The sequence below is a fragment of the Ochotona curzoniae genome, unplaced genomic scaffold, assembly GCF_017591425.1.
Source record: "Ochotona curzoniae isolate NIBS_2020 unplaced genomic scaffold, NIBS_Ocur_1.0 contig_3255, whole genome shotgun sequence".
Lineage (NCBI taxonomy): Eukaryota > Metazoa > Chordata > Mammalia > Lagomorpha > Ochotonidae > Ochotona > Ochotona curzoniae.
This window is the reverse complement of record NW_024465777.1, coordinates 3,652,345-3,677,585: the sequence shown is the minus strand read 5'-3', so window position 1 is coordinate 3,677,585 and position 25,241 is coordinate 3,652,345. Positions and strand designations below refer to the sequence as shown.

The following is a 25,241-nucleotide window of genomic DNA, read 5'->3' as shown; positions in this document are numbered from 1 at the left end:
ATACTTACCAAGCCATTTCCAGAAGGCATGCTACATGTCTGGGCCAGATTCTGGGGCAATGGGTAGGTATACAATACGGTGTCCAGAAATGGCATGGGCTTAATTGTACTCCTGTGCGCAAACTGTTAAAGGCCTATTCCCCAAAACATTATCAGCAACATTAACTCCCAGACTCACCTTGGTTGCAAAAACCATCTAACAGGTGCAAACAATGCCTCAATAGACTACAAAATCAGTGGGGTGGTTGAGTGTCCATGCGAAGGGGGTGAGACTGTGTTGAGATGGTTGGAGAGACATCCACTAGACCCTGCCATACAGCTTGAAGCTCCTTGTGGCCTTGCCAAACAGAGTTGCTGTTCTCTTCACACCTTCGTGTAATTCACACCCACTGCACAGGCCCAGTATGCTCTCACTTCCCAGTGGGCCATGTACACCTTACCAGAGAGCCCAGAAAAGGGCATCTTCCTTCTGCGAGGTGGACAGACCACCAGACAGGGTGTTGTGGACAGCAACCCTAACAGAGTGGTGCTGGGAGATCTTTGCGGCCTCTGCTAGCACTAACACATGGGGCTCTGGCTTTGAAAAAGCAAGACTGTTGGTCAGGACGAAGGCACGGGCCACATGCTTTTGCCAAACCAGGCACCACCAAGGTTGCTGGCTTGAGCAAGAGACCCACAGCACCTAGGCCCAGGGCGAGCCAGGGTGTGACAAGCCAAGTGGAACTTTCAGCAGGTTCTTCCCCTGCTGGATGCACTGTGTGGTGGACTGAATGCCATGCTGCACCATGCTCGGCACAGAAATCATGGCGTGACTCCGACACAGGCCTTGGCCTCACCTACCTGCCAGGCTAGCAAGGCGGTCTCCAACTTTTCCACCCTTCCTTCAAGGCCCGTCTGGAACATTCTGCGCTCCTGGGAGGCTGCTGGTATGGTGCAAATCCAGCTCATGCCCAGAGCTTTCCAGGGCTCCATGACCCACCACCTCTGGACCATGCAGGAGTCAAGGGCAGCTACGCCTCAGCTACCTGGAGGTGGGCCATGCTCGGGCTCAGCAGGTGTGGACGGAGTTGCTGCCTGGCAACAAGACTTAGGACACAGCCCATGTCTGATCTAGCAATCTTGTGCGGGCTAGCTGGCGAAGGTTTCTCTATGCAGGGCTCAGAAGTTCCTCCCCCAGGGAGATCACAGTGGCCCCCAAATGTGCCTGCAGAAGGGCAGGATCACCCCCAGGGACTCTGAATCCCAGGTCTGCTGCTTGGCAGCTCTGTGAGGCTGGGAGATCATATACTCATCTCTGTGGCCTCAGTATGCTTGTCTAGAAAATGGGTTCACAGCACTTACCCATAGCATAGTTATCATGCAGCAGCCTAATGTGAGGCTGCAGCCTCCTCACCCACTCCACAGAAGTCCTTCTGGAGTGTCTCCAAAGCGCACTCAGGGACCTAGCGGAAGGCTGGGCAACGGTGCGGGGGTAGGACGGGGGCCCAAGAGGATGAGCTGTGGCCCTGCTGAGCTTTCCAATGGGGCCTGTTCAGGGTAGCAGCCCTGAAGGGGAAGGGCCTGGGAAGAGTGGGAAAGGTTTGCTCCAGCTGCTGCCTGTGTCCAGAGCCCTGAACTGGCAGCTCCTGGGGCTGCCCACGGCTGGAGCTGCTGTTCGGGCAAAGTGGGTTGTGGGCAGCTGGGACTGCCTGTCTTGTGCTCTGCAAGGAGGGGCTCGGTGGTTCATACAGACCCAAATTCAAATCCCAGGCCCACCTCCTGTGAGACTTTGGTCAACTGGTTGAGCTACTCGGACCTTCAAGTTGCCCAATCTAGAAAATGGGGCAGGGATCAGCCAACCAGGACCCAGCCTCGAGGACTAGTTTTGCTGATGTTAGCCATGAAGGACAAAGACCAAGGGTTATTTCCTTAGTAAACAAACAGGATGTCTGTTGCACTCTGGAGGGACGTGTACAAAGGAGGGAAGCTGGGCTGCCGAATGAGCCCCAGGTCAGAGCTACCGGAAAGTCCGGGGGCAGTGGGGAGGGCTAGGCTCAAACTTCTTTGGGAGACAAGATTTTGACATCCACCTGTGAGGCTGAAAGTCATCTCAAAAGTGAGAAACAGCTCTTGCTCCTGATGCGTGACTTCCAGAGACCAAAGCCATCGGCCAAATTTAAACCGAAAGGCAAACTTGTTGGGTGTCTCTTCAGATTAGGGAGGAAAAAGAAAGGAGACATTTCTTAGCCTTCTACGATCAGAGTCCTTGGTGGCCAACATCAGAGAGCTTCCTCTGGGCTCCCGACACTTTAAATATGGCTTTGAAAGGGACAAAGAGACCCCCACGGTACAGCCGTTCTGAGGTTCAGGGCAACCATGGGCAGTGGCCTGAGGTCACCAGGCCTTCCTTTAAGGCCGGGCTCCCAGGAGGCAGTGGCAGCCCACAGAATGAGGACTGCCCGCTTGCTGTGTGCCCTTGCACCCCAGGCAGCACAGGAAGCTCACTCAACTGGGCACTGAACTTTGAATTCACCACCATTTCGCAAAGGGCAACAGCCTAGGCAGTGGCAGCATGTGGTCCAAACCACTTCCGGATCTGAGTTCACCTTGGGGCTATCTGAGTATGCCCCTTATCACCGTGGCAATCACACTCACCTACACCCTAGTCACAGGTGACAAAACTGAGACTCTAGGAAAAGATGTGGCCAACCCCACTGCAGAACTAGAGCTGGACTAAGATCTCCCAAGTCAGGGAAACATACGCCCCCAACCCCAAGAGCCACGCAGCCTGGGGGCCCTGCCTGCATACAGCTGGCGGGAGGCAAAAGCGTCACGGATCCACTGGAGAATGTGACATCCTCCCTGGGACCCACGGAGTTCGGCCTGCTCAGTGCTGCTTAACTGGCTGACAGATGTGGCCTCCGGGAATGACTTCATCGCATACCCGCCCATCCTCTGGGAGGGCCCCACTGGGCCACAAACCAAGGCTAAACCCACGAACCTCCCTTGGGTGGTGCTGTAGCAGGCTTGCTGGCCCGCCCAGGCCTGTGGTCACTTTTGCTCCCACCTAGCAGCAAAGGGCAGTGGCCACTGGGCACCACCCTCCCACCAGCCCATCAAACACCGCCCGAAGTTCTAAAACAGAATGTTTATTATTTGGTTTTGTCCTCATTAGGACTTCCCTTACACCATGGCAGAGTAAAGCATGAGACGTGCTTGCACTCATGTGGGCGGCAGTGGCAGGAGACTGGGCTGAAGGTCCTGCGTGTACCTGCCATTTTCTTTAGGCCCCCTCGTGCCCAAGATGGCCAGGTTCTCATCCATCTCTGCATCCTCACAGCAAACACAGAGGTGGCTCCTGGGAGGTCAGCATGGGAGCTGGGTCCGAGGAGCTGGGACGGGTCCAGAAGTCCCCAGCCTGTGTGCCATTGCGCACTCCACTCAACAGAAGCAGATTCTCCCAAACTCTGCTTCCCCTGGGGCTGCTGTCAACCGCTCCCACAGGCCAGGCCACTGGGAGGCGCCACCGGATGGAAATGGGGCTCCCGGCAGTGCCCGGGGTCAGAGACCAGGAAGAGAGGTTCCAGGGGGCAGATGGCTGTCAGTGTGCCCAAGCCGGGGTGGCGGCAATAGGAAAGAGAACTGTGCATTGCTCGTGGAGTTGGATTTTGTTCCACCCTCTGGGTTAGCTGACTTTAGACACTTGCACTGCCACGGCAATCAGCAGCGAGACGGCTCGCCGGGCATGTGGGCTCCTGCCAGTTTTGAGTGGAAAGGCACCAGATGGTCTGTTATGAAACACATTTTGGTCAGAAAATAGCTGGGGTTTTTTGGTTCCCGGGAGGACAACAAAGCTAGAAAAGAAAAAGGGAGGGAAAAAAAAAAAGGCAGTGTGAGCAGGGAGAGGCAGCAGCGGCAGTGGGAAGAGGCAGCTTTGGCTTCAGCTTGGGGCTCGACTCCTGACCCCTTCCATGCATGCAGCCTCAGTTTCCTCACCTGTAAAACAGGCCAGAGGTCCCTCTGGAGGCAGGCAGGTGTGAGGTTTCACACTTGGACCCAGGGAGGGAGCTCGGACATGACAGACACGAGAGAAGGAGGTGCAGCATCATCCAATGGGAAGGCAGTGACCGGCATCCTGCCAGGGCTGCTGGGCAGCCAGGCAACTGGGCACACTGAGTCCCAGGGCCCTGAGCAAGGGGCCCCTCTTCCAGAGGCAGGGCAGGAAGGAAAGCTCTGTTCAACCCAGTTCCACAAGGCAGCCCTGGGTGCAAGCACCATGCGTACTTTTAAAGTGCTGGGCTGGGGGGGGGGCCATCTTTGGTCGGGGGTGGGGGGGTTCCCTCTATCTGCAAGGGCCCTGGGGGCAAGGGGTCCCAGCTCTCTGTAGAGGCTGGGGGTGTACTCCTGTGCCTCAAAGATGACGGGAACCCGACCTCCAGGGAAATTCAGGTTCCTTGGAAAGAAGAGAGGGGACAAGGAATGCTTTGGTCATGGTCCTGACACCCTGATTAGGGTGGCCTGCTCGGGCAGAGTGGACTGGTCCCTGCACTGGGAGGGATCAGTGGCAGCCACGCCTGATGCAAAACCGGCTTCCCAGCACAAACCGCGAGTCACTGAATAAATATTCCAGGCATCTCTCAGTTCTGAGAGCAAGAGCAGGTTAAAAAAAACTCTCTCCCTCCACTTGGCTGGCTGCGGCTTTGATCCACGGGCTGCTGGTGCTGTGGACTGGAGGGGCTGGGCCGGCTGGCATCAGAGCTGACTCCCCTGCCGTGGCAGCTTTGGTCCATCACGTGTTTAGGGCTGGTCATGTCCTCCTGGGGCTCTCAGAAAGTGAAGACATCGTCCTGCTCAGGGCCGCTGCTGTCAGGCTTGTCCCAGTCAACAGGTGACAGGCACTGAGCATAGTGGATGTCCTGCACTGTCAAGCCGGTGTCCAGCACCTGAGGATTTGTCCGTGACTGGGCCAGCCTGCAAGGAAGAATCATATGAGCTGGGCATCCCAGCAGGGTCTGAGTGGGAAGGTGGCAAGACACAGAACTGCAGGACAAAGGCCAGAATGTCAGGGGACAGGAGACTCCCCTGCATGGCCCAGCTAAGCAGAGGGCTTGAAGCAGGGTTGAATGCACCCATGTTGTACCATGGCTGTGTCAGGGAATGGCTGGGAAAGAGAAGGGCTGGGCTGGAGGGGAAGACTAAACCTAAGGGGGATGGGCTGCTGCATGCAGGGTTTAAGTCACTGCTTGGGATGTCTCCCCCGCATCCAAACGCCTGGGCTGAAGTCCTGCTTATCCCACTTCTGATCCAGCTTCCTGCTCACATGCATGTGGGAGAGAGGCAGCAGAAGATGGCTCCAGCACCTGAGTTCCTGCGATCTACCTGGGAGACTCAGGTAGCATTTTGGACTCCTGGCTTTGGCCTAGCCCAGCCCCCAGGTGTTGTGGGCATTTGGGCAGTAGATCTGTGGGGATTAAAGATCTCTGTCTGCCTCTCTAATGAAAATAAACAAAAATTTTTAAAGTACAAAATGAATTGAAAAAGGGTCTCGGATGTGCAGAAGCACAGGGGAGAGTCAGGCCAAGTCCAGCTCACACCCTGGAGGCCGAGGGTCAGTGGACAAGCAAAGTACTTCCTGGGAGGTGCCTCTGGGCCGTGGATGTGAAGGGGATGCCAGAAGCCCCAGGCTGACCAATGCACAGCCATGTATTTGCACAGGATTAGCAAGGACTGAGCTTAGAAATCTGGGCGGGGGAACCATGGGATGGTGCTATTTTCCGTTGAATGCTTTGCTGGGTTTTGAAATCGCTAATAAAGGGCACATGACACTTGAATAATCTGGAAAAAGCAAAATGGGAGATTTTCCTCAAGCCAGGGGATTGCAGCCAGCCAGTGAAACTGGTAAGGCAGGACAAGCCTATCTGTACCACCCAGGTCATCTTGCCTGGAGCTAGATCAAAGGGGAGTTAGGCAAGGAAGACAAGGAGGAGAGGCAAGGGGCCCAGCCCCCTGGCTCTGCTCCTCCCAGGAGGGCCACAGCCCAACCCCAAGTAGAATCCCAACTATGGGAGGCGGGCACTGCTGAAGACCCCTGTGGGGGAAAGGAGACCTCCTATGGCTGCAGCCTTCTTGGTGGCCACAGCCACAAGGTGGTACCCCGGGAAGTGGGAAAGCACCACCTGGCTTATGGGGTTTACGAAGCAACACCTGCCACGTGCCTCTCTTATGATGCTTGCCCTAGCAGATCCCAGAGCCCTCAACAGCCAAGGTCCCAGGGCATTGCTGGGTTAGGAGGCAATCATTGACTGTGCAGAGTTCAGCTCAGACTGCAGCACAGTAGCCACCTGGATAGCCCTTGACTCCACAGCAGGAGCTTCCAAGAAGACAGGACTGACCCTGTCCCTCCCCTTAAGGGTGAGCTCCCTGTGCCTGGGGGTATGCAAGTGGAGAGACAGGATTCCCACTCAGAGGTTGTCTGGGCAGCTCATGACAGGCGCCCCAGGGAGAAAGGGCGGCAAGGCCAGCGCACAGAGGCCAGGACAAGCACAAGGGTCCCAGCAGACATTACCTTGAGAATGCTTCATCCAGGCCGTCATCCAGTTCCTTGGGGAGAAGAAAGCCACAGGTGAGGACTCTGGTTGCAGGGGTACCTCGCTCTGGGAAGCGAGGTCCAGGGCGGTGGCCAGGAGCCACAGGCCTGCTGCCCTCCCCTCCCCAGAACTGGAGCCTAAGGGGGTTCAAGCCCCAGTTCCCCACTTCCACCACCCCTGCTGCCTGTCTGGCCAGCCCCTCTCTGTGCCTCGGCTTTGCCGGGAGGGGCGGGGGTGGTAAATGAAGGTGCTGGTGGTGTCAGACCCTGAGAGAAGAGACTGCAGGAGGAGGCTTTCCTGCTCTCATCCACCAGCAGAGGTCAAACCAGATCCCGGGAAGCTCACGGCCAGGGGGAAGATGCAGGCAGGAGGGATGGAGGTTCCTGGACAGCTGTTCAGTAGTGCAGGCGATAAGGCAAGGGAGGCTCTGTTCTGCTCTGGGTCCCAGCCAGGGCAGCAGATGCTGTGGGTTACGCCATGGCAGCCCGCAGGCACCGACATCCCAGGTGATGCTGCCCTGTGGCTGTGGGAGACCGACATTCGGGGAATCTGGGCGCACGGCGGACAGGAATTCTCTTGCACTGCCTTTCTAACAGCTGGAAGGAACTTCCAAGCATAAAACCAAAATTCAAAAGACAGGGGGTTGGTGCTGTAGCACAGCACATGGAGCTGCTGCTTACAATGCTGGCATTCTGCATGGACATCCATTAACGTCCTGGCTGTTCCACTTCCCACCCAGTTCCTCATTATGGCCTGGGAAAGCAGCAGAGGATGGCCCATGTGCTGGGGCCCCTTCCCCCAGGTAGGAGACCTGGAAGAAGCTCCTGGTTTCTGGCTTCATTCTGAGCCCAGCTGTGGCGTTGTGGCTATTTGGGGGAGTGAACCAGTGGATGGAAGATCTCTTTCTCTACAACTATGCCTTTCAAGTGAATAAACCTATCCTTAAAAATAGAACAATTGAGGTTTCCACAGCAGGCTGTGTACCAAGGTCATCATCCTCAGTGAGGTGAGAGGCCAGGGGACTCGGCCCGAGGCCCAGGGAGCCTTGGGGGCCACGTCTGGGCTCCCCATTCAGACAGCTGAGGAGGAGTGGGACCAGGCGCAAACTGTGCCGCACTGAGAACAAGGGAGCCTTTGGCTGGGTCGCGGTGGGCAGCAGCAGGGATGCTCAGGCCAAGAGTCCGGCCATTGTGCAGAGACAGCTGAGCCGGGAGCCAGGCCTGCCAGGGACACAGCCCTGGGTTCAAAGGGGACATTGTTCTCCCCCGCCTCTGGGCCTGACGGTCACTACGCCAGGGCCTGGATTCTGAGCAGCCTGAGGCTTGTCCAGGGACCAGGTCCAGGCTCCCAGGGTCCCTGTGGGGTCCCCAAGCCACTCACCCAGATAACACCACTGCTGCTCAAGGCCTGAGGCCGCGGAGCGTCGCCTGCATGCACGGTGTTGGCGCTGACCGTGGACAGCGGGGCTTTGGCCGTCTCTTCCAAGTCCAGCAGGTTTCCGGTGGCAACCGCTATGGCAGGGTCCAGTTTGGTGTCAGTGGGCAATGAGTCCCTTTCTCTCAGCCCCAACGCCCACCACGTCCAGGAGCACACCCCCCACCCCAGGCTGCTCTGGTCCTAAATCCCTTCTCAGATATATCCTTCCCCAGACCTATCACCCAGAGGCCCCAGAAGCACACCCTGGTTCCTTCTGTGCAGCAGCGGGACAGAGAACTGTCCCCCCAAGTGTGCAGACTGAAACATTTATTTTTCATAACTTAAGGTTGTCAAGAGAGGGTCCAATGCTATGACACGGAGGGTTTAAGTTGCCAGTTGTGACATCAGCATCTCATATTGGTGCTGCTCTGCTTCCAATACAGCTCCTTGCTGATGTGCCTGGAAAGGCAGTGGAAGGTGGCCCAAGGACCTGGGCCCCTGCCATGCGCCTGGGAGCCCCGGATGGAGTTCCAGGTTGCTTGTTTCAACTTGGCCCTGTTCTGGCTGTTGTCGCTATTTGGGAAATGAACTAGTAGATGGAAGACTGCCCACGCCCCTCACACTTTGTTGTTCTGCCTTTCAAACAAGCAAAGAAATAAATTTTCAAAATAAAAACGTTTGGCAAGTGAGCACAGGACGCAGAGTGTGATGATAGAAGCAGACATACTTGTCTTCCGAAACCGCAAGCCACATGGCCTCAGATTCAACCAGCCTCAGCCAAAATTATTCCAGAGAGCCACGGCCCTGGTCCTGAGCACTCACAGGCTCTTCCCGGTCCTCATTCCCTCCCTGACACCCTGGGAGCAGGTGTTGGAAGTAACCAGAGGCCATCCGCAGTACGGAAGCAGACATGGGTGAGCTCCTTCACCAGAGCGCTTTCAGCCTTACATCGGTGGGCATCCTGGAGCTGACCCCTGAGGTGGGGCAGCTGAGTTCAGGTATTTGCACAGGGATACAGCTGAAAGGCTTTGCAGCAACTTGAGGGATCCGTACTCCCAGCCCTACCCATCTAGTCCGTACTAACACACCTACGGCAGATATGTGTTAAAAGCCAGGAGTCTGCCGCAGGCACAGGAAAGCGGGGCCCTGGGGATGAGGCCAAGGTCCCGAGCTGCCGTGGTCAGCTCCTGTTCTGCGGTCCCTCCGCAATCCCAGCAAAGAGCCCAGAACTCACGGTTCTTCAGCGACGAGGGGGCGCTCTCCCGGCGTGCCCCCAGGATGTCTGCCGCCTCCTGGCTGGCTTTCTCCCTCTTCTCTTTCTCTGTGGGACCAAAGTACAACACGCAAGAGCCTCAGGCCCTGGCACGATGTTTCCAGCAGTCACCAGGCAGAGGCCCACATCAGGAAACTTTGCAGAAGCCACTGGACCATCCCCAGCGTGGACAGGCAGCATCGCACAGCTGCTGCCATTCCTCCAAGGGGAAAAATGAGGTTCACACGGGGCCACACTCAAAATCTCAGGTCAGACAGGGGACTACACCAGGAGGTAGGCCAGGTCCAACTCCAGGGTCTTGACCTGCCCCCCCTGCCCTCTCTCAGTTCATGAAACATACTCACCTTCCTTAGACACCTGCCAAAACTCGAAGGCGACTTTGAAGGCCTGGGCTACAGTCAGGGTGACAGCCTGCGCCTGCCAGACAGAAAGAGGGAACAGGGAGGGGTATGTCAGAACTGGAAGCCTGGGAGCAGGCCCTGCTGCTCCTGCTGGCTCCACCCCAGGCAGCCCCCCTCCCAGACCCTCACTCTCCCAGTCCCAGCTCACCACAGCCCCCAGGCTAGGGCAGCCACTCCCGCGTAGAGAGCGCTGGGGCCCCATCTCTGCCACCCACCACTGTCTGGCCAGCTTTCCTCATTCCAATGGCTGCTCACCTCCACACTCCCCTACCCCTCCAGCTTTCCCCAAATTCCACAAACTGGCGGTGGAGGGGGGAGGGAGAGGGCTTGCTTCCTTCCCGAAGCTCTTCCTAATCACCTGGGGACTTAACACACTACCTTAGCCCCATCACCTTTTGTTGTTGTTGGAAAACAGAAAAGCCAGACTTGAAAAGAGACAGGGCTGCAAGACCAGACCCTGGCTAGGACCATGCAGGCATGGAGGGGTCCGTCACTGGGTCACTGGGCCACTGGGCCACAGTGAGAGCAGACATGGCTTTGGTTAGCAGCCAGGGCTCAGGGAGCGTTGGGAACTCTGTGTTAGGAGGAACTGCCCCGAGATCCCCCTCCACCCCTCTCATTCCGATTCATACTTCCCCGACTCTCTCCTGTCAGCAGCACTGGCTCCTCCAGCTCTGGCCACTTCTCTCTTCAGGATCCATCCCTCCACACCTCCCAGAAACAGGACCAAGGACAGGCCAAGGCCAGGTCCTGCCCACACTCCTCCCCACACCTTCCTTTCTCTGCCATTTCAGGCCAGGAACTAGCACCGAGTGGAAGCCCTGTGGCTCATGGCTGTGGTTGGACACATCAACTTCCTTCCAAGACCCCTCACTGAGGTCGGAGAGCACCAGACCCTGCCCAGGACACCAGTCCAGGCCTGCCCAGCCCTGGCCCAGTAAGGTTTCCTCCACCAAACGACACTCAGCTTAATTGAGAAATGAATCCTGTGGCCATTGCCTTGAAAACTCTTTTCCAAAAAAAAAAAAAAAAAAAAAAAAATTAAGATCCCTAAACAAGCTGACTGATCTGTGCCAATTAAACTTCTCGAAGTACAAAATCTCATTTGAATGTCTCCGTCATTTACATTTTTGATGGAAGCATGGGTGCTTTATGGCAAAACTTAAATATGGTAATTAAGTATGAAACTCTTCACAGCTGTTTACAATTTAAGCTGTCACGTCTGAATCAAGTTTAATAGACCCGGTTACCATTGAGAATTGCCCATGAACTAAAAATATGGGCTAATTACCGGCCCAAGTCAGATCGCTATACATGCAACAAAGGGCTGGTCATCTAAGGTGGCAGCGACGTGGAAACACCATTATTTTTGTCTGCAGGAAATGTGGGGACACAAGTCTCAGCAGCTTTTGCATAAAACTCTGGTTTATTTGCATCTACTCCCTCCCCTTTGCCCTGTGTCCTGAGCTGTAATCTAAGTCAAACCAAAGCTCACCACAGAGCCAGATGTGGGCAGGTGGCTGCGAGCCAGGCAGGTTAGAGACTGGGAGGGATCGGACGAGGCTGGGCCCACTTCCTGGGGTGGCTGCTGGACCCTGGCACCAGCGCTTAATGGAGGAGGGACCACTTGCGCAGGCTGACCCCCTCCTTCCTCCAATCTCCAGGCAGGAGCCTGGGTCACCTCTGAGTGCCCCAGGCTTTGTGAGCCTCACTGGTTTCCCCGACCAGGCCTTCCTCTGTCCAGTTTGGGGTCTCTGTCTTGCACCCACTTAAGCAGGCTGCTAAGCCCTCAGAGGAGGACTGGTCACTCAGGGTCCAGGTGCCACATACCCCCTGGCAGTCCTGATGGCCCAGAATTCTCACATGAGGACTACCCAGGAATGCAGACAGCCTGGTGGGGGAACAGCCCCACCATCAGCCCTGAGTGCAAATAAAGCCATCTTTGTTGCTTCTAGCCGCTGCACCTGTTCCACGGCCCTGGGAACCTACACGCTCACACCGGCTGGCAAACCCCTTCTTACAACCCGCCCTTCAAAGCATGATTCAAAACGGCCGGGTGGAGGGGCAACTGAGCTCCTGCCAATTCCTCACCTCCAGCTTGCAGCTGACCCTTCCAGCCCTTCCCACCTCTGGGAGGCAACTGTCAGCAAGCAGGTGGCTGAAGAACCCGAGGCTCCCATTTCATCTCACTGGAAATGGCGAGCAAACTGGAGAATGTCAGCTTCCAGTCAGGGCTGGTGAGAGCAGAGCCAGGGCCTTGGGCAGGGAACTGTCTCCGGGTGGGGGAAAGGGGGCCTCAGGGGCCCAGAGGGAGAGGGCAGGTGGCCAAGGGCACCCGTAAAGGGGAAGCCAGCAGAGCCTCGCCACAGACAGAAGCGATAAGACAAAGGAGAGTCAGAGCCCTCCCCATGGCCCTATCACAGCCTGGCTGTGCATGGCTGCTTCCCCGGGGACCGCCCTCCTGGCCCTGGCTGCACTCCGGCCTGTAAGCAGGCCTCTGGCCAGGCCAGGCCATCCTATGAACCACTGAGCATCTCTATCTTTCTCTTACTCCCTGAGCCCCACCTCATCCCAGGCTGAAGAAAGCTGCTACCTCTAGCCATGCCCCTGGCAGCCAGTGTCCCAAACTTGGAGGGAGTGAGGGCTGTGGGCCGGCAGGCCCTGCCCTGCACGCACTGAGATCATAGGGGAAGAAGAGAGGAACAATGAGGGACTGATGAGTTTGTATTTTAAGCCTGGGCAGCCTCCTAAGAGACAAGGCCAAGAGTCGCTGTCACTGGGGACAAGGCCATCACCAGAGCCATTATACCCTGGGATCATTAGCAAGTCTTCTGAAGGTATGGCCAGAGTAGAAGAGACCCCCGGACTATTGCAGGACCCTGGTGAATGGCTGGTGACAAGAGTCCGCAGGAAAAAAACCAGGTGAACCAAAGAACATGGGAACTCTCGGAGGACCCTGCTGGGCTGGTCACTGACTGGGCTGGCTGGCCAGCAGCCCAGGAGAGCAGCTCACCTCAACTCACATAGCACATTCAGACCCGGGCCCACCCTTCCAAGTGCCCCACCCCTGTCACCTGTGCCACCCACACCACAGGGCTCTGACACAGGGATGATCTCACCACCCTGGGGCTCCTATCACTGCAGGGGCCCTGACATCGAGAGGGACATCAGAGACAAGCTACAACACTGCCAGGAGCCCAGGAGGCCCCAGGAAGACAGAGGGGAATGATTCTCTCCAAGCACTTCTGGCAAAACCACAGCCCTGTGGCCCTTGTGACCTGCAGAACTCGTATGTTGCTGTAAGCCATAAGTCTCTGGCCACTTCTCCCAGCCACCAGAGGACACTCAGCCAATGACCAGAGGAAGCCTGGGGCCATCAGAGTGGCTGTCACATGCCAGGAACATGTGTGCTTGGGACAGGTTGTGATCTCAGGGGCCTCAGAAATAAGCATTTCAACAGCAAATGTAGCCTGTCCTGGCTCCTTTGCCAAGTTCAATGTCCAGGAGCCAGTATGGTTTCTAACAGCAGGGAAGCAGGATGAAGAGCTCTGGGCCCTGAGATGTGCAGGGAAGGGAGGAAACGGCAGTCTAAGGCCTACCCGGCCCCATGCACTGCGAGTCACCTTCAGCGTCACCGGGAGCCAGGGAGTGTCCCTAAAAATAACATGCTCAATGGGGACTGAGACAGGGCAGGTCTGGCAGCGTCACTGTGACAATTCACCATGACATCACAGCCCAGGCTGCAGCGGGCAGGGAGCAGGTGCCCCAGAGGTCACTCCCTCCTTGTTCTGGCCCCACAGGCCCACCTTGGGCCAGGACTGGGATGGAGGGGTGCTCTTGTGCCTCTACTGTCACCTCTGAGGAGTGACCCTGCAAGGCCCTCATCTACCACCCACACTGACTCCTCTAAGTACCCTCTACCCCGACGGTGCTGTGGGAGAAGCAGGCTGCAGCGGCGCCCTGCCACGTGCCCACCCTGGCTCTAGCCTTAACACAGTTCCTAGTACCCACCTGTGATTCCCATAGATTTCCCTTCTATATAAGTGATGGTTACCTTTGGATTCTGCAGGCAGGTGAAGAGCCTCGGTATCAAAATCCCCACCATTTGTTCATGGCTCATTGCTACTAAGAAACTGTGTGAGCTTGCAGGCCAAACGGCCTATATGACCTTTAGCACTCATGGGTTCCAATTAAGGCCCACCTAAGTCTGGTTATCTCACAGGTGGCTCCAAGTAATTCAGTGGGTGCTTCCCTTAGTTGCTGGAGGCATGGCTGGCCTCCATGTCCAGCTGAGATAGGTAGGGAATGTGTGATATTTCCCCTCACCTTGCAGGCTATTGTGGACTGCCACTACACAAACCCTATGAATGTGCTGTTCGGGGCCACACTCCGGTAAGGGGTGTCGGTCTGCCAGCTGCCTGCTCTCAACCAAGAACCCAGGCTCGGATGTGCTGAGCTTGAATAAACCATCCTTGTGCACTTGGATCAACTTCAGACTCCTGGTGATTTCTGAGGATCTCAAAATCTGGGCACGACACGGTGCCCCAGAGCAATCTGCCAAGGCCAGGCCAGAGCCCACCCCACTCCCAGCCCCCTGCCCTCACACTGACCATCTTACGCTTGGTGCAGAGGAAGGCATGGCACTCAAGGTTCTCGCTGTGTTGGCTTTGGACGATGTATGCAAACACTTTGTCGTGCACCTTGTCTGCTGTGCAATACGAGATCCTGGAAGGTAAGTGGGAGGCAAACATGTTGTCAGACCAGCCCTGGCTCAGCCCCCTGTGGGATGTGCTAGGGGGCATGAGACTGCAGTCCCTCTCCCCTGGGGTGAGCTTCCAGAGACGGGGCCTTGGTCGCCAAGACTGGAATCCCAGGTCATCTCCTAGGGAGGGACCCAGTCCAGACAGGAGGGATGCCATGGGAGTGGCAAAGACTGAAGGCCAGGGGCTAGCACTGTGGCCCAGTGGGTAAAACCACTGCCAATATTCCATAAGGGCACTGGTTTGAGTCCCAGCTACTCCACTTCTGATCTAGCTCCCTGCTGATATGCCTGGGACAGCAGCAGCCCAAGTGTTGGGCCCCTGCCATGTGGGAGATCCAGATGAACCTCTTGACTTTCAACTGGCCCAGCCCTGACCATGGCTCCCATCTATAGAGTAGACCAGCAGATGGATGATCTCTCTGTCATTCTTTCAAACAAACAAATAAACAAATAAAGGGAGGGACAGTTCTCACTTCCTCTCCCTCCACAACAGTTCAGTACATACCAGGCCATGGGTCAAGGGCCTTCTAGACATCACTTCCTTCTAATTCTGCCCTTGGGGATGGGTTCTAACATTAGTTCCCTGTTCCCCCATTCGAGATGGAAATACTGAGGAAAAAGATCCAGGACCACACAGCTAGTAAGGGACAGAGCCAGGACCTGAGTTTGGACCATGGCACTCCACGGTGACAGGCCTGGCCAGGCTGCCCCTAAAGTCTGTGCCAAGTGGCAGCATGCAGAAGCAGGACACTGCTTCCTCCACCTGTGCCCAGTCCGTATGACGGAGGAGACCCAGGCCCACTGGGCCAGGTGCCTGGAGTCACTAGCAAGTTCCTCTAGGGTGTGGCCAGGGGAGGAGCCGGGAGTCAGGGCAGGAATGTGTGGTGATCTGACAGGGGTTTTGACCGGCGGGTCCACACTGTCTGCCCCAGTCTCCATGCATGGCCTGGGCACCCTGGGCACACTCTGCACGCTATGCGTTCTCACTTGCCTGATCCCCACATATCAGACAAAGTCCAGCAGAGGAGAGCCGGCAAATCAGACACAGGACCGGCACTCTGCAGACGCAGCCCCTCTTCCATCACAGGGGTCAGCATTACGAGAATCCCAGGTGTGTGGAGGGAGGGTGCCAGGACCCCATGCCCACAGCCTAAACATTCCTGGGTCCTTGGTACCCATCAACCAGCTATCTTTCAACACCTAACAAAGTGGCACCACCCCCAGGAAGGCCTCCTTTTCACCCCTCCCTGGGCTGGAAGTTTCTATTGGCGGGGGCTGGGCCACACTCCTTAACTGGAGAGAAGCCACCAGCTGTCACCACGCCCAGCCCTGGCCATGCAACAGAGGGACCTGCTGGCCTGAGCTCTGGCCTGGGGCTCCCAATCCCAGCTCAGCCACCTCTTCCCCACGGAACCTCAGGCTGTTCTCACAGCCTCAGCTTCTCCATCTGTACAAGAGACCCAGGCTCCTCCTTCTAGTTCTTAACCCCTTCATCCAACCAGGCAGGAGGAGAGGGGAAGCAGCCTGAGGCTCCCCAAGATGGAGTCTGCACTCCTGGGACAAGGTGCTCTATCCCAGGTCCCAGCCTCAGCCGGAGACCTACTGGGGAGGGCAGCAGATGTCCAGGGCTGAGCTGCTGCCTTCCCAGCAGCAGGAAAAGGCTGTGACTCAGCAGCTCAGAGCTTGACTCAGCAGCCCCTGTGGGGTAGGCAGGGCATCCAGGCTTGGCTCAGGGCCCAGCTGCCTGCTACTACGAAGGCAACTATACCACGGTAGCCAGGAACTGCGACCTGGTGCTTCCTGCTAGCGTCAGCTGTAGGACCAGGTCCCAACCCATTTGGCAGGGGTGAGAGTGGCAGGGCCCAGCCCTACCCAGTGCTGCCCCCAGGAGCCTACCTGTAAATGGACACGTTCTCAATGAGCTGGTCAGTGAGGTGGTCAGTCAGGATGATGCCCCGAGGCGATACCTTGAGAGTCACTTTCTGCAGCTTCTTCCCACTGGCCTTGGCCTTGGAGCAGATAGGGTGGGGGGGTGGTCAGAGGCAACTCTCTCAGGACCCACCCCCAGGGCCTCGGTTCAGGAGGCTGTGGTGCCGCAGGAAATGAACCCTGAGCTCAGGGATGTGCCTGAATTCACACAGCTGGAAGCACTGAGCGGCTGCAAACATCCACAGGGTGACTCTTGGAACTCTCCACCTTACCCCTTGCACCTGCCCGTGGGCTGTGAGACCATCACGGGAGGTAGTTTGAAGCGCCCAGGCTCACGCGGAGGAGCCGGGGAAGGACAACCTGCTCTCTGATGAGTTTCGTCATCTCTCAGGCCACTGTGCAAATAGCTGAGTGACAACACTGCTAAGGCTGAGCAGGGGGGAGGGGGGCTGCCAGGGGTGGGAGGGAAGAGCACTGGCCCTCCCCCACCCCCAAGAAAGGCTCCCTTCTGCCTGACACCCCAGGACTCCAGGGAAGGACCAGGTTCAGGGGCTCACGGCTCCTGCCCCGTTCTGCTCTGGGGGCTCACCGTGGCCACAATCCTCTTGACAGCAGCGGCTGACAGCTCCTCACCCTTGGGCTGCTCCACCAGGGTCATGCCCAGGTACTTGAGGCTGAACAGCATGCCCTCCAGCAGCGTCTCCCGTGTATCCGTCCAGTTCTCGGGCAGCTCTGCGTGGGAGAATGGGATAGGACACATCTTCGGCCCTGCTGGGTAGGGACCTCACCCAGCCCAGCGCCCAGCTGCTGTCCCCAGCAAAACCCAGTGAGGGGCACCGGGGCCCTCTCCACTGCCATTGTTGTGACTTTTAATAGAGGCTTAACATTCTCCAGAACATTCTGTTTTAAGAAACTGTGACCTATGACCTTTTCAGCAGTCCTCAAAGGGATTGGGGAGGCACTATGACCCCATCCCACCCAAGGCAGCCCAGGGTTGTGGGAGGAGACGCAGTCCTCACGGGGGTCTGGACAAGGTGCTGTCACGGCCATCACTCAGCTGGGAGCACCAGGCGGCACCAGGAGGACAGTTCCCAGGGATCCCATCGGCCCCTGTTCCCTACAGGAACAGACGTCTAGACTGCTGCCTGAGAGAGGTCTCTATCCAAGAAAAGCTGAAGAATGGGGCCTTGCCCAGTTCCGGCAGGGCCACGGGCTTCCTGCACTGTCAGGAGGGGAAGCTTGGAGCTGGGGCAGGGGGCACCACAGGCCCCACTGCCCAGTCTCAGAACTTGCTGCACCTCCTAGCTCCTGTCTCACAGCCCTAGGCCTCTGGGGGTTCTGCCTCCCTCCTCCACAGCCAGGGGCAGCGTGTGAACAAACTGCTGTCACTCTCTGAACCCGTTTCCTACAAGTAAAGTGAGAGTGTACGTGAGCAGGGGAGGTCAGATGGAGATGGACAGCTGCACCCCCCCCCCAAGAGCTGAGGGGGCGACAAGGCGGAGGCCAGCTGTCCCAGGAGCCTGGCACGTGGCGAGTGCTGAGTGCTTGGTGAGTGTTTGCCGTGCAAAGGACTGAGCCCACCCATCCCAACTCAGCATCATCTGCAGGCCTCCACCTGACATGAGATGATCCCAAAACCCAACGTGGTCCACCGCTCATCCCATCAACCACAAGCCTGCCCCAGTTAAGCATCTGCTACCCTCCCCCAAACCCAGCAGGTCCCAGGGGCTTACCCCGTGCTGTGCTGGGGCAATAGGGACCCTGATCCATGAGTACTGGGGTACATCTGCACTAACACACGACAAGCACACACCAGTGACAGAGCTGTCGCTGGGATCGCCACTCGGATACCTGCAGACACCTTGCAAGTGGCACCTTCACTCCCATTTCACAGATGAGGCCACTGAAGTTCAAAAGATCCAAGTCTTGAACATTGGAACCACACTGCCTTTCCATGAGGCTTAATCTGGGTCAAACACCAGGGAGAAGAGCCTGGAGCTTGGAATCAGGTCTTCCTGACACCCAAGGCCAAGAGTCTCAGACCGGCACAACCTGAAACCAGCGGAAGCTGGAAAGGTTGCGGAGGTCCCAACAGGCGCCATCACCCCAGGTCCTGAGCAGACATTGCTAATCGATCACAGCTCTGTTTGCCTCTGATTGTTTCTCAACACATGGTCCCCTGCAGGCAATGCCAATCAATGGCAGTTGGCCTTGCTCATCTCTACCCATTCCTGCCCTGCAGCAAACATCCTCCTTCTGACGTCTGGCATGTCCCCTCTCTCCTGTTCATCCCTCCGCCGCCTGTATGTCCCCACTCTCCCGTTTCTTCCTGCTCAGCCCATTTCTGGCCCCCTTCCAAAGCCACTTCCGCTCCTTCTGATCCAAATGGCCAAAGCATCCAAGGTCACTGGTGTTCCCTTTGCTACTACCCCAAACAGCCTCCAGGCTTCCTGACCTCTCAGATGCCTGGCATTTTTCTGCACTTCCTCCTGCCCTGGCCTGACCCTCCCTAGGGCCTATTAGCCCCTGGTCAGCCTCAGACACTGTCTGTCCAAAGCCCTCCAGAGGGACTGCTAGGGAGGCTTGGGAGCTGGGCTAGGTCACGCAGCTCCTATCCCCTACAGGTGATCTCTGCTGGGACTGTGTCTCCCACGACACCTGACACACACACACACACACACACACACACTGGAACTCTTGCTGGGGCAGGTGATGCTCGCTGTCCAGCTCCCGGCCTCCTGTGGCTGCTTCTACCCACAAATACTTTCTACTCTGCATGGGCTCAGAGCCCCACACTCCAGTCCCTCCCACAGCCTTTTCAGAGGCAGTCCAGCCAAGTGGCTAGAAGCAAGGGCATCGATCTGGCATCCCAGTGGCTTCATGAGCCCAGTCAGTTAGCCACCTCCCTGGGTCTGCTTTCTCACCTACAAGATGACAGCATGGTCCCTCCCCAACAGGGCCGTTGGGGGCCTTGGTAAGATAACAACTGGAGTAATGAGAGAAAAGAACACACACAAAGCATGCTCACAAGGCTGAGCCAATACAAAGCCAGGAGCTCAAAGCCGCATCTGGGTCACCCATGTGGATGACAGGGGCCCAAGCATGAATTGGCACAAGCAGAGAGCTGGGTCAGAAGTGGAGCAGCTGAGACTTGAACCTGGGACATGAGGTGCTAGCATTACAGGTAGCGGCTTCACTCGCAGCACTACAGCTTCAGATGCCGCACCTTTCTGGAGTGTAAACCTGCTGCTTTTCATCCTGTGCCTCATGAGCCATCCAGCAGCTACCTCTGGTACCTGCCCCTGAAGGACCCACCCCATTCACATTGGTCTGGACTCAGGTGCAGAGGGGCCCCCTATGCTGTCTGGTCTTGGTCACGTCCTCCTCCTTGTCCCATCCTCACCCCATCACTTCTTTTCCTTGAGGGAACCTGTCCCCTCTGCTGCATATCTGGGCACGTGATCCACCCCTGCCACCCTCCCTGGGGCCTCTGTGGCCACATCCTCTCCGCAGAAGCCAGCACTGGGACGCTCAACTGAGATACACACACAGAGGCCTCCTGACCCAACCTGCCCTGCCTGCCTCGCAGCCACCTGGACAGGAGGCGGTGCTGCAGCCGCTTGCCTGGGGCTCTACGTTCTTCCCAGGCGCACTGCCCGGCACATACAGGCTGACTCCACAGCCCAGTTCCGTTGCCAGTTATTTTTGGCCCCAGGGTGGGTAATGACTGCACTATTTTCACTTTGCAATTTTACAGATGACCTGCTGTGGGAGTTAGCTGGGGACAGACCATATGCCCAGGCTGAGTTAGAGCTGAGAACCTGCTTCACTCTCCCGTGAAGGCCTCCCACCCAGGAGTCACGGCTAGGCAGGATGCCCTGGGCCCCTTCCGCTGCCCCAGCTGGATGGGGTCTGGGATACCAGCGCTACAGCTTAGCCCTGGGGCTGCCTCTGAATGGGTCTGGGTTCTGGCCACCCCCAGCCTGGCGGGGAAACGGCCTCAATGACCACAGTGACCACATCTCCAAAGAGGCCCCAGGTACACCTGGCTACAGGGTGGCTGCCACTCTGGACTACAGCCTCCTTATTGGCCAAAGAAGCCTCACCAGGACAGGCTCTGGGAGCAAAAAGCACTTGACAAATTCCACAAGTGGAAGCTGTTGGGATTGCTTTCTAAGCATCTCCATGCATGGTGCAGGAGAAATAAGCCACTGATCGGAGCCTAGCTACGCAGTCAGTCATTCATCCATTCATCCTCCCTGGGGCTCAGTTTTTTCCACTTTGAATTAGGGACCTGGGGCCAGCACTGTGGTGCAGCAGGTTAGGCTGCCATCTGCAATGCCAGTAAGAATCTATCAGCATTCCCATTTCACAGATGGACAAGCTCGGTTGTGGCTCCCAAAGGAAAGCAGGGGGATTTGAATTCCATGCTGTCTCCCAGAGCCCACCACACCCCTTCCACAAAATGCAGAGGTCACACAGTGGTTTGTCCTGGATCACTCCAGGAGGGGCTGCCCAAAAGGAGTGCGCATAGCGGTGACCTCTGACCCCTGGAGGCCACGTGGCCCTCCCTGGGCTGCCAGGGCTGTATCTCCTGCACCTGCAGACCTCCCTGGCTGAGGTGCTCCTCGGAGTTCTTCGCTCTGTGTCCTTCTCCCAGAGGTTCCCTGAGCTGCCCCGGCCACCCTCCTGCCCTCTGGGCCACAACCTGCCAGGATGCCCAAGTTCTCTGCTCATCGAGATGCCACAGCCAGCATGGTTTGGGGATATCAGGCTAGTCCTGGCCAGCAACCTGCACCTCGGCAGCCAGGAACTGCCCTTCTCAGGGCTTGGCCCTTCCTCCCAGAGCGCCCGCAGTGGTCAGCAGTGTAACAGCAGCTTCTCCCAGCAACCCTCTCCTCTCTTTCATCCTCACGTCAGGTCCAGGGGTCTCAGATCTGTGTCTGCTCCCAAACACTCCAACTCAGACACCTGCTGGTATGAGGCAGTAGGCCCACTGGCTCTTCCGCCCCTTGGTACTGGGTTGCAGCCTTGCCACCACCCACAGCCTTGCTACTTCTCAGCTTCCTTGTCACTCAGTTGCCTCCTCTGCCAGATGCATGAATTCTAACCAGAAAGACCCAATTTGGTCTCCAGAGATTCCCATTATCAGTGCCACACACAGTCAAAGCTCGCTCAGTAAAGAGTACGGTTTCGATATTTACACCAGGTGGGTGTTTAGCCCACAGTTAAGGTACCAGTTAAGATGCCTACAACCTCTATGAGAGATCCTGGGTTCAATTCCTGCCTGATTCCACCTCTGTGTCAGCACAGACCCTGGGAGGTGATGGCAATGGTTCAAGCGACCGGGTTCCTACAGGGGAGACAGGAATGGAGTTTCCAGTCCCAGGCATTGCAGGATGGGAGCTGGCTCTCTCAAAAGAAAGGAAGAAACACACACACACACACACACACACACACACACACGGGCAGGCATTTGGCCTAGTAGTTCAGACACTGATTAAGGTGCCCACATTCCATACTGTAGTTAGCGGGGTTTACTACCAGCTCCAGCTCCCTAGTTGCCTACCAATGCAGGCCCTGGGATGCAGGTGATGGCTCAAGAAGTTGGGTCCCTGCCAGCCAGGTACAAGACCTGGATCAAGTTCCCAGTGAACGGCTTTGACCTGGCCCAGTTCCAGCCACCTCAGGCATTCAAAGAATGAATCGATGTCTGGGAGTTTACTGTTACTCAAATAAAATTTAAAAATATAGAAATATTATCTTTCACTGTAGATACTTTCAATGAATAGATCCTCTCTCCCCTCTTAACAACATGAATTAACATTATCGGAACCTGAATCCATGTTTTCTTTAAAGATTTACTAGGGGGAGGGATGAAGAGATCTTCCACCTGTTGGTTCACTCCACAAAGAGACGCAGCAGCCAGGGCTGGTCCAGGTTGAAGCCAAAAACTCATTCTGGATTTCCCATGTGGGTGGCAAGGGTCTGGGCAGGTGCATGGCAGGGAGCTGAATGGAAAGCAGGCAGCCAGAACCGGGCATTCCGATATGGGATACTGGCACCACAAGGTGTGGACTAATCCATGGACCACAATGCTGGCCTTCCCCCAAAGGAGTCTGAGGCAGCATGACCCCAGAACACTTAGAAAGAAAAGGACCGGCGAGGTAGCCTAGTGGCTGAAGTCCTCACCTTACAGGCGCCAGGATCCCATATGGCCTCTAGTTTGTGTCCTGGCTGCTCCACTTTCCATCCAGCTCCCTGCCTGTAGCATGGAAAAGCAGTTAGGGACAGCCCAATGCCTTGGGACCCTGTACCTTCATGGGAGACCTGGAAAAAGTTCCTGGCTCCTGGCTTTGGATCAGCTCAGCTGTGGCCACTGAGGCCACTTGCACAGTGAACCAGTAGACAGAAGATCTTTCCATCACTCCCTTGTCTATAGCTGCCTTTCCAGTAAGAATAAGTAAATCTTAAAAAAAGAGAGAGAAAGAAAGGGACCAAGGGACAAAGGTGAGGCCACCAGTCCAGGCAGCCGGAAGTCAGGAAACTCCTTGGGCAGAGGCTGAGGCGGAATGCTTATGGATTCCCAAGAAGAGCGGCAGAGCCCCAGTTCAAGGTCAGGCGTGGTGCAGAGGCCTGGGGTACCAACAGTGCAGCGTGAGACCAGGGAAGCTGCAGGCCTGGGGGCATGTGCCTCGTGTGCTCACCCTACTGTGACCCTGGAGGGAGAGCAGCAGGTCAGAGCTGATGGCAAGAGCCAAGTTTACCCCCGATTCCGTGAGGCTGGTGGGGTCCCAGACCTGAATAATGGTGTGCCTACACCCCGGACACCAGACACACCCCTGGTCTTCCCTCCATAACCTGTGACCACCACCCCAGGACCTGTCTCTTGCTGTTCCCAGGCCTGGAGTCTTGGGGAAGCTCTGCCTCATGCAAGTTCAGTGCCTACTACATCCGCACTTCCCTGAGCCTCAGTTCCTTCAGCTTTGAAATGGGTTTGCTCCTTACAGAAACATATGAGATCATGGAGGGCGTCACCACTTAATCTCTCCCCTCCCTGCCCTGGAGCCAAGGGCAATGTCACTTAACTCCACACAGAAAGCAGGAGGTGGGGACTTCGGGTACCTGCAATGGACAGAGGCAAATGGGGAGGGGTCTGAGGGAAGGAGACTCATTCTTTAAGCCCCAAAACATGCCCCAGCAAGCTCATGATTCCCTCCAAAGCACACACAACCACATCACCGAGTGGGAGAGAAGGAAGCCAGCAATTAGGAAGGGCCCGTTATCATCTAGATTCTCCTTTATGTCCATTTTACTAATGTGCAAACTAAGGCTTGGGAAAGCCATAGGACTTGCTCAAACCTGGAGCATGCAAAAAAAAAAAAAAACAAAAACTCTCCTAGTACCCCTAAGAGGTTGCCTCCCCTCCTTTCCCAGAGGTCGGGTGCTGCCAGGCCTCCTCCTTCCATAGCCAGGACTGCCTGGGGACTGCCCCACCTACCTGCTCTCCAGCACCCTTGGGGAAAAGAAACTGCAGGGTCCCACCACCCTGGAACAGCCAGGCATTCCTGGTCAAACACTGCCGACTGCTTGAAAGGGGCTATTTTGGGAGTGGAGCATGGGAGATGGCCTATCCCGGGACCCCACCCTCCGCGGCAGGCACTGCCTGGCTCCCAAGGCCAGTCTGGGCTAGGAGGCAGCCACAGCTGCCACAGCAGAGCGGGGGGCAAGAGGAGGGGCAGGGCGAACTCCCAGGCCCAGACACGCTGGCGCTCCTGGGACCAGCCAACGCCCGCGGAGGGGGAGGCAGCCCCTGGAGTTGCTTCCTGGTGGGGTACAGGCGGCAGCTCCAGGTGGGCGGGACAGACGGGAGAGCCCCCCACGGGCTAGGCTGCGCACCAGCCGGGAGGACCCCAGTGACTGACCCCAGGAAGCCACTGGCAAGCAGGGAGGCGAGTCCCAGACTCGGCTCCTCAGGCCTCCGGGGAAGGCGCCAGGTGATGAGTTTCCGAAGCGCAACCCGAGACGGAGGCCAGGTGAGGCCCCTCCCTGCGTCCCAGACGCCCGGGGGAGGCGGCGGCGGGCCAGGCACTCGTGGGGCGCCCAGGGATCGGAGAAGCCCGAGGGGGAAGGTGTGCGCGAAAACAGGTTTCCGAAATAGCCCGACCACCAGCCTTGCCGCCAGGAACCCTCCAGGGACAAGTGGGCACCTGCCGCCTCCGGCTCAAACCTGGGCGGTGTCAGGGTACCCTGGGGTTGGACGGAAGGTAGGGGACAGCGGGCTGTCTCGCCGCGGAGCTGCAGAGGCGCGGAAACCAGACACCTTCCCAAGCCCCGGCGACCTTTCTCCTTAACCCTGGCACCCACTTTGAGCTCCTGCCTCCTCCCCGCTGTCCTGCGCGGCGGGGTGGGAAGGGGCCGGAGGACGCACAGCTCTCCCCTCGGAACCTGCAAGCCCACCCCTCACGGCACCCACCTGGGGACCCCGCGCTCGGCCCCCTCCCCAGCCCTGTCCTTTCCCCCCCACCGCAGCCGCACAGGATCGGAGCCGGGATCAGGAGCGTGACCCGGGCGACCCACCAGCCCTGCCGCCCGGGCAGGGGCCGCGCCGAGCCGCCAGCGCGGGTCAGGCCCCGCCTCTGCCCCAACTTGGCCGAACTCCGGGCGCCCACGGGAGGCCAGCGCCTCGGCCCGACCTGGCCCGGCCGGCGCGCACACACTCACTGCGGTGCCGGCCGCCTCCCCCCCAGCTCTGCTTGGCCAGGCTGGGGCTCCGGATCAGTGCCCGCCCCGCAGACTTGAGAGCGTCCATGGCCCGTTCCGCCTGCCGCCGCCGCTGCCGCCGCCAAAACTCCGCCAGGAAAAACTTTGTGCCGGCCCAGGCGGCTGCGGGCG

General features: G+C 57.4%; 1 protein-coding gene across 2 annotated transcripts; it reads right to left on the bottom strand.

Annotated features, from left to right (window-relative positions):
* Nucleotides 1-1,419: 1,419 nt before the first annotated feature.
* LDLRAP1 (low density lipoprotein receptor adaptor protein 1) lies at nt 1,420-25,241 on the bottom strand. Of its 2 annotated transcripts, none has more exons than XM_040979595.1 (9): nt 25,071-25,241; nt 16,936-17,078; nt 16,314-16,426; nt 14,266-14,380; nt 9,599-9,671; nt 9,216-9,302; nt 7,946-8,076; nt 6,544-6,578; nt 1,420-4,949 (listed from the first exon to the last, which is right to left on the bottom strand). In XM_040979595.1, the coding sequence occupies exons 1-9, from the start codon at nt 25,156-25,158 to the stop codon at nt 4,805-4,807; spliced, it is 930 nt and encodes a 309-aa protein (XP_040835529.1). In that variant the 5' UTR covers nt 25,159-25,241; the 3' UTR covers nt 1,420-4,804. The 2 variants fall into 2 exon arrangements, with proteins under 2 accessions (XP_040835529.1, XP_040835530.1); XM_040979596.1 differs by lacking the exon at nt 25,071-25,241 and adding an exon at nt 18,160-19,411 and having other exon boundaries at nt 16,936-17,504.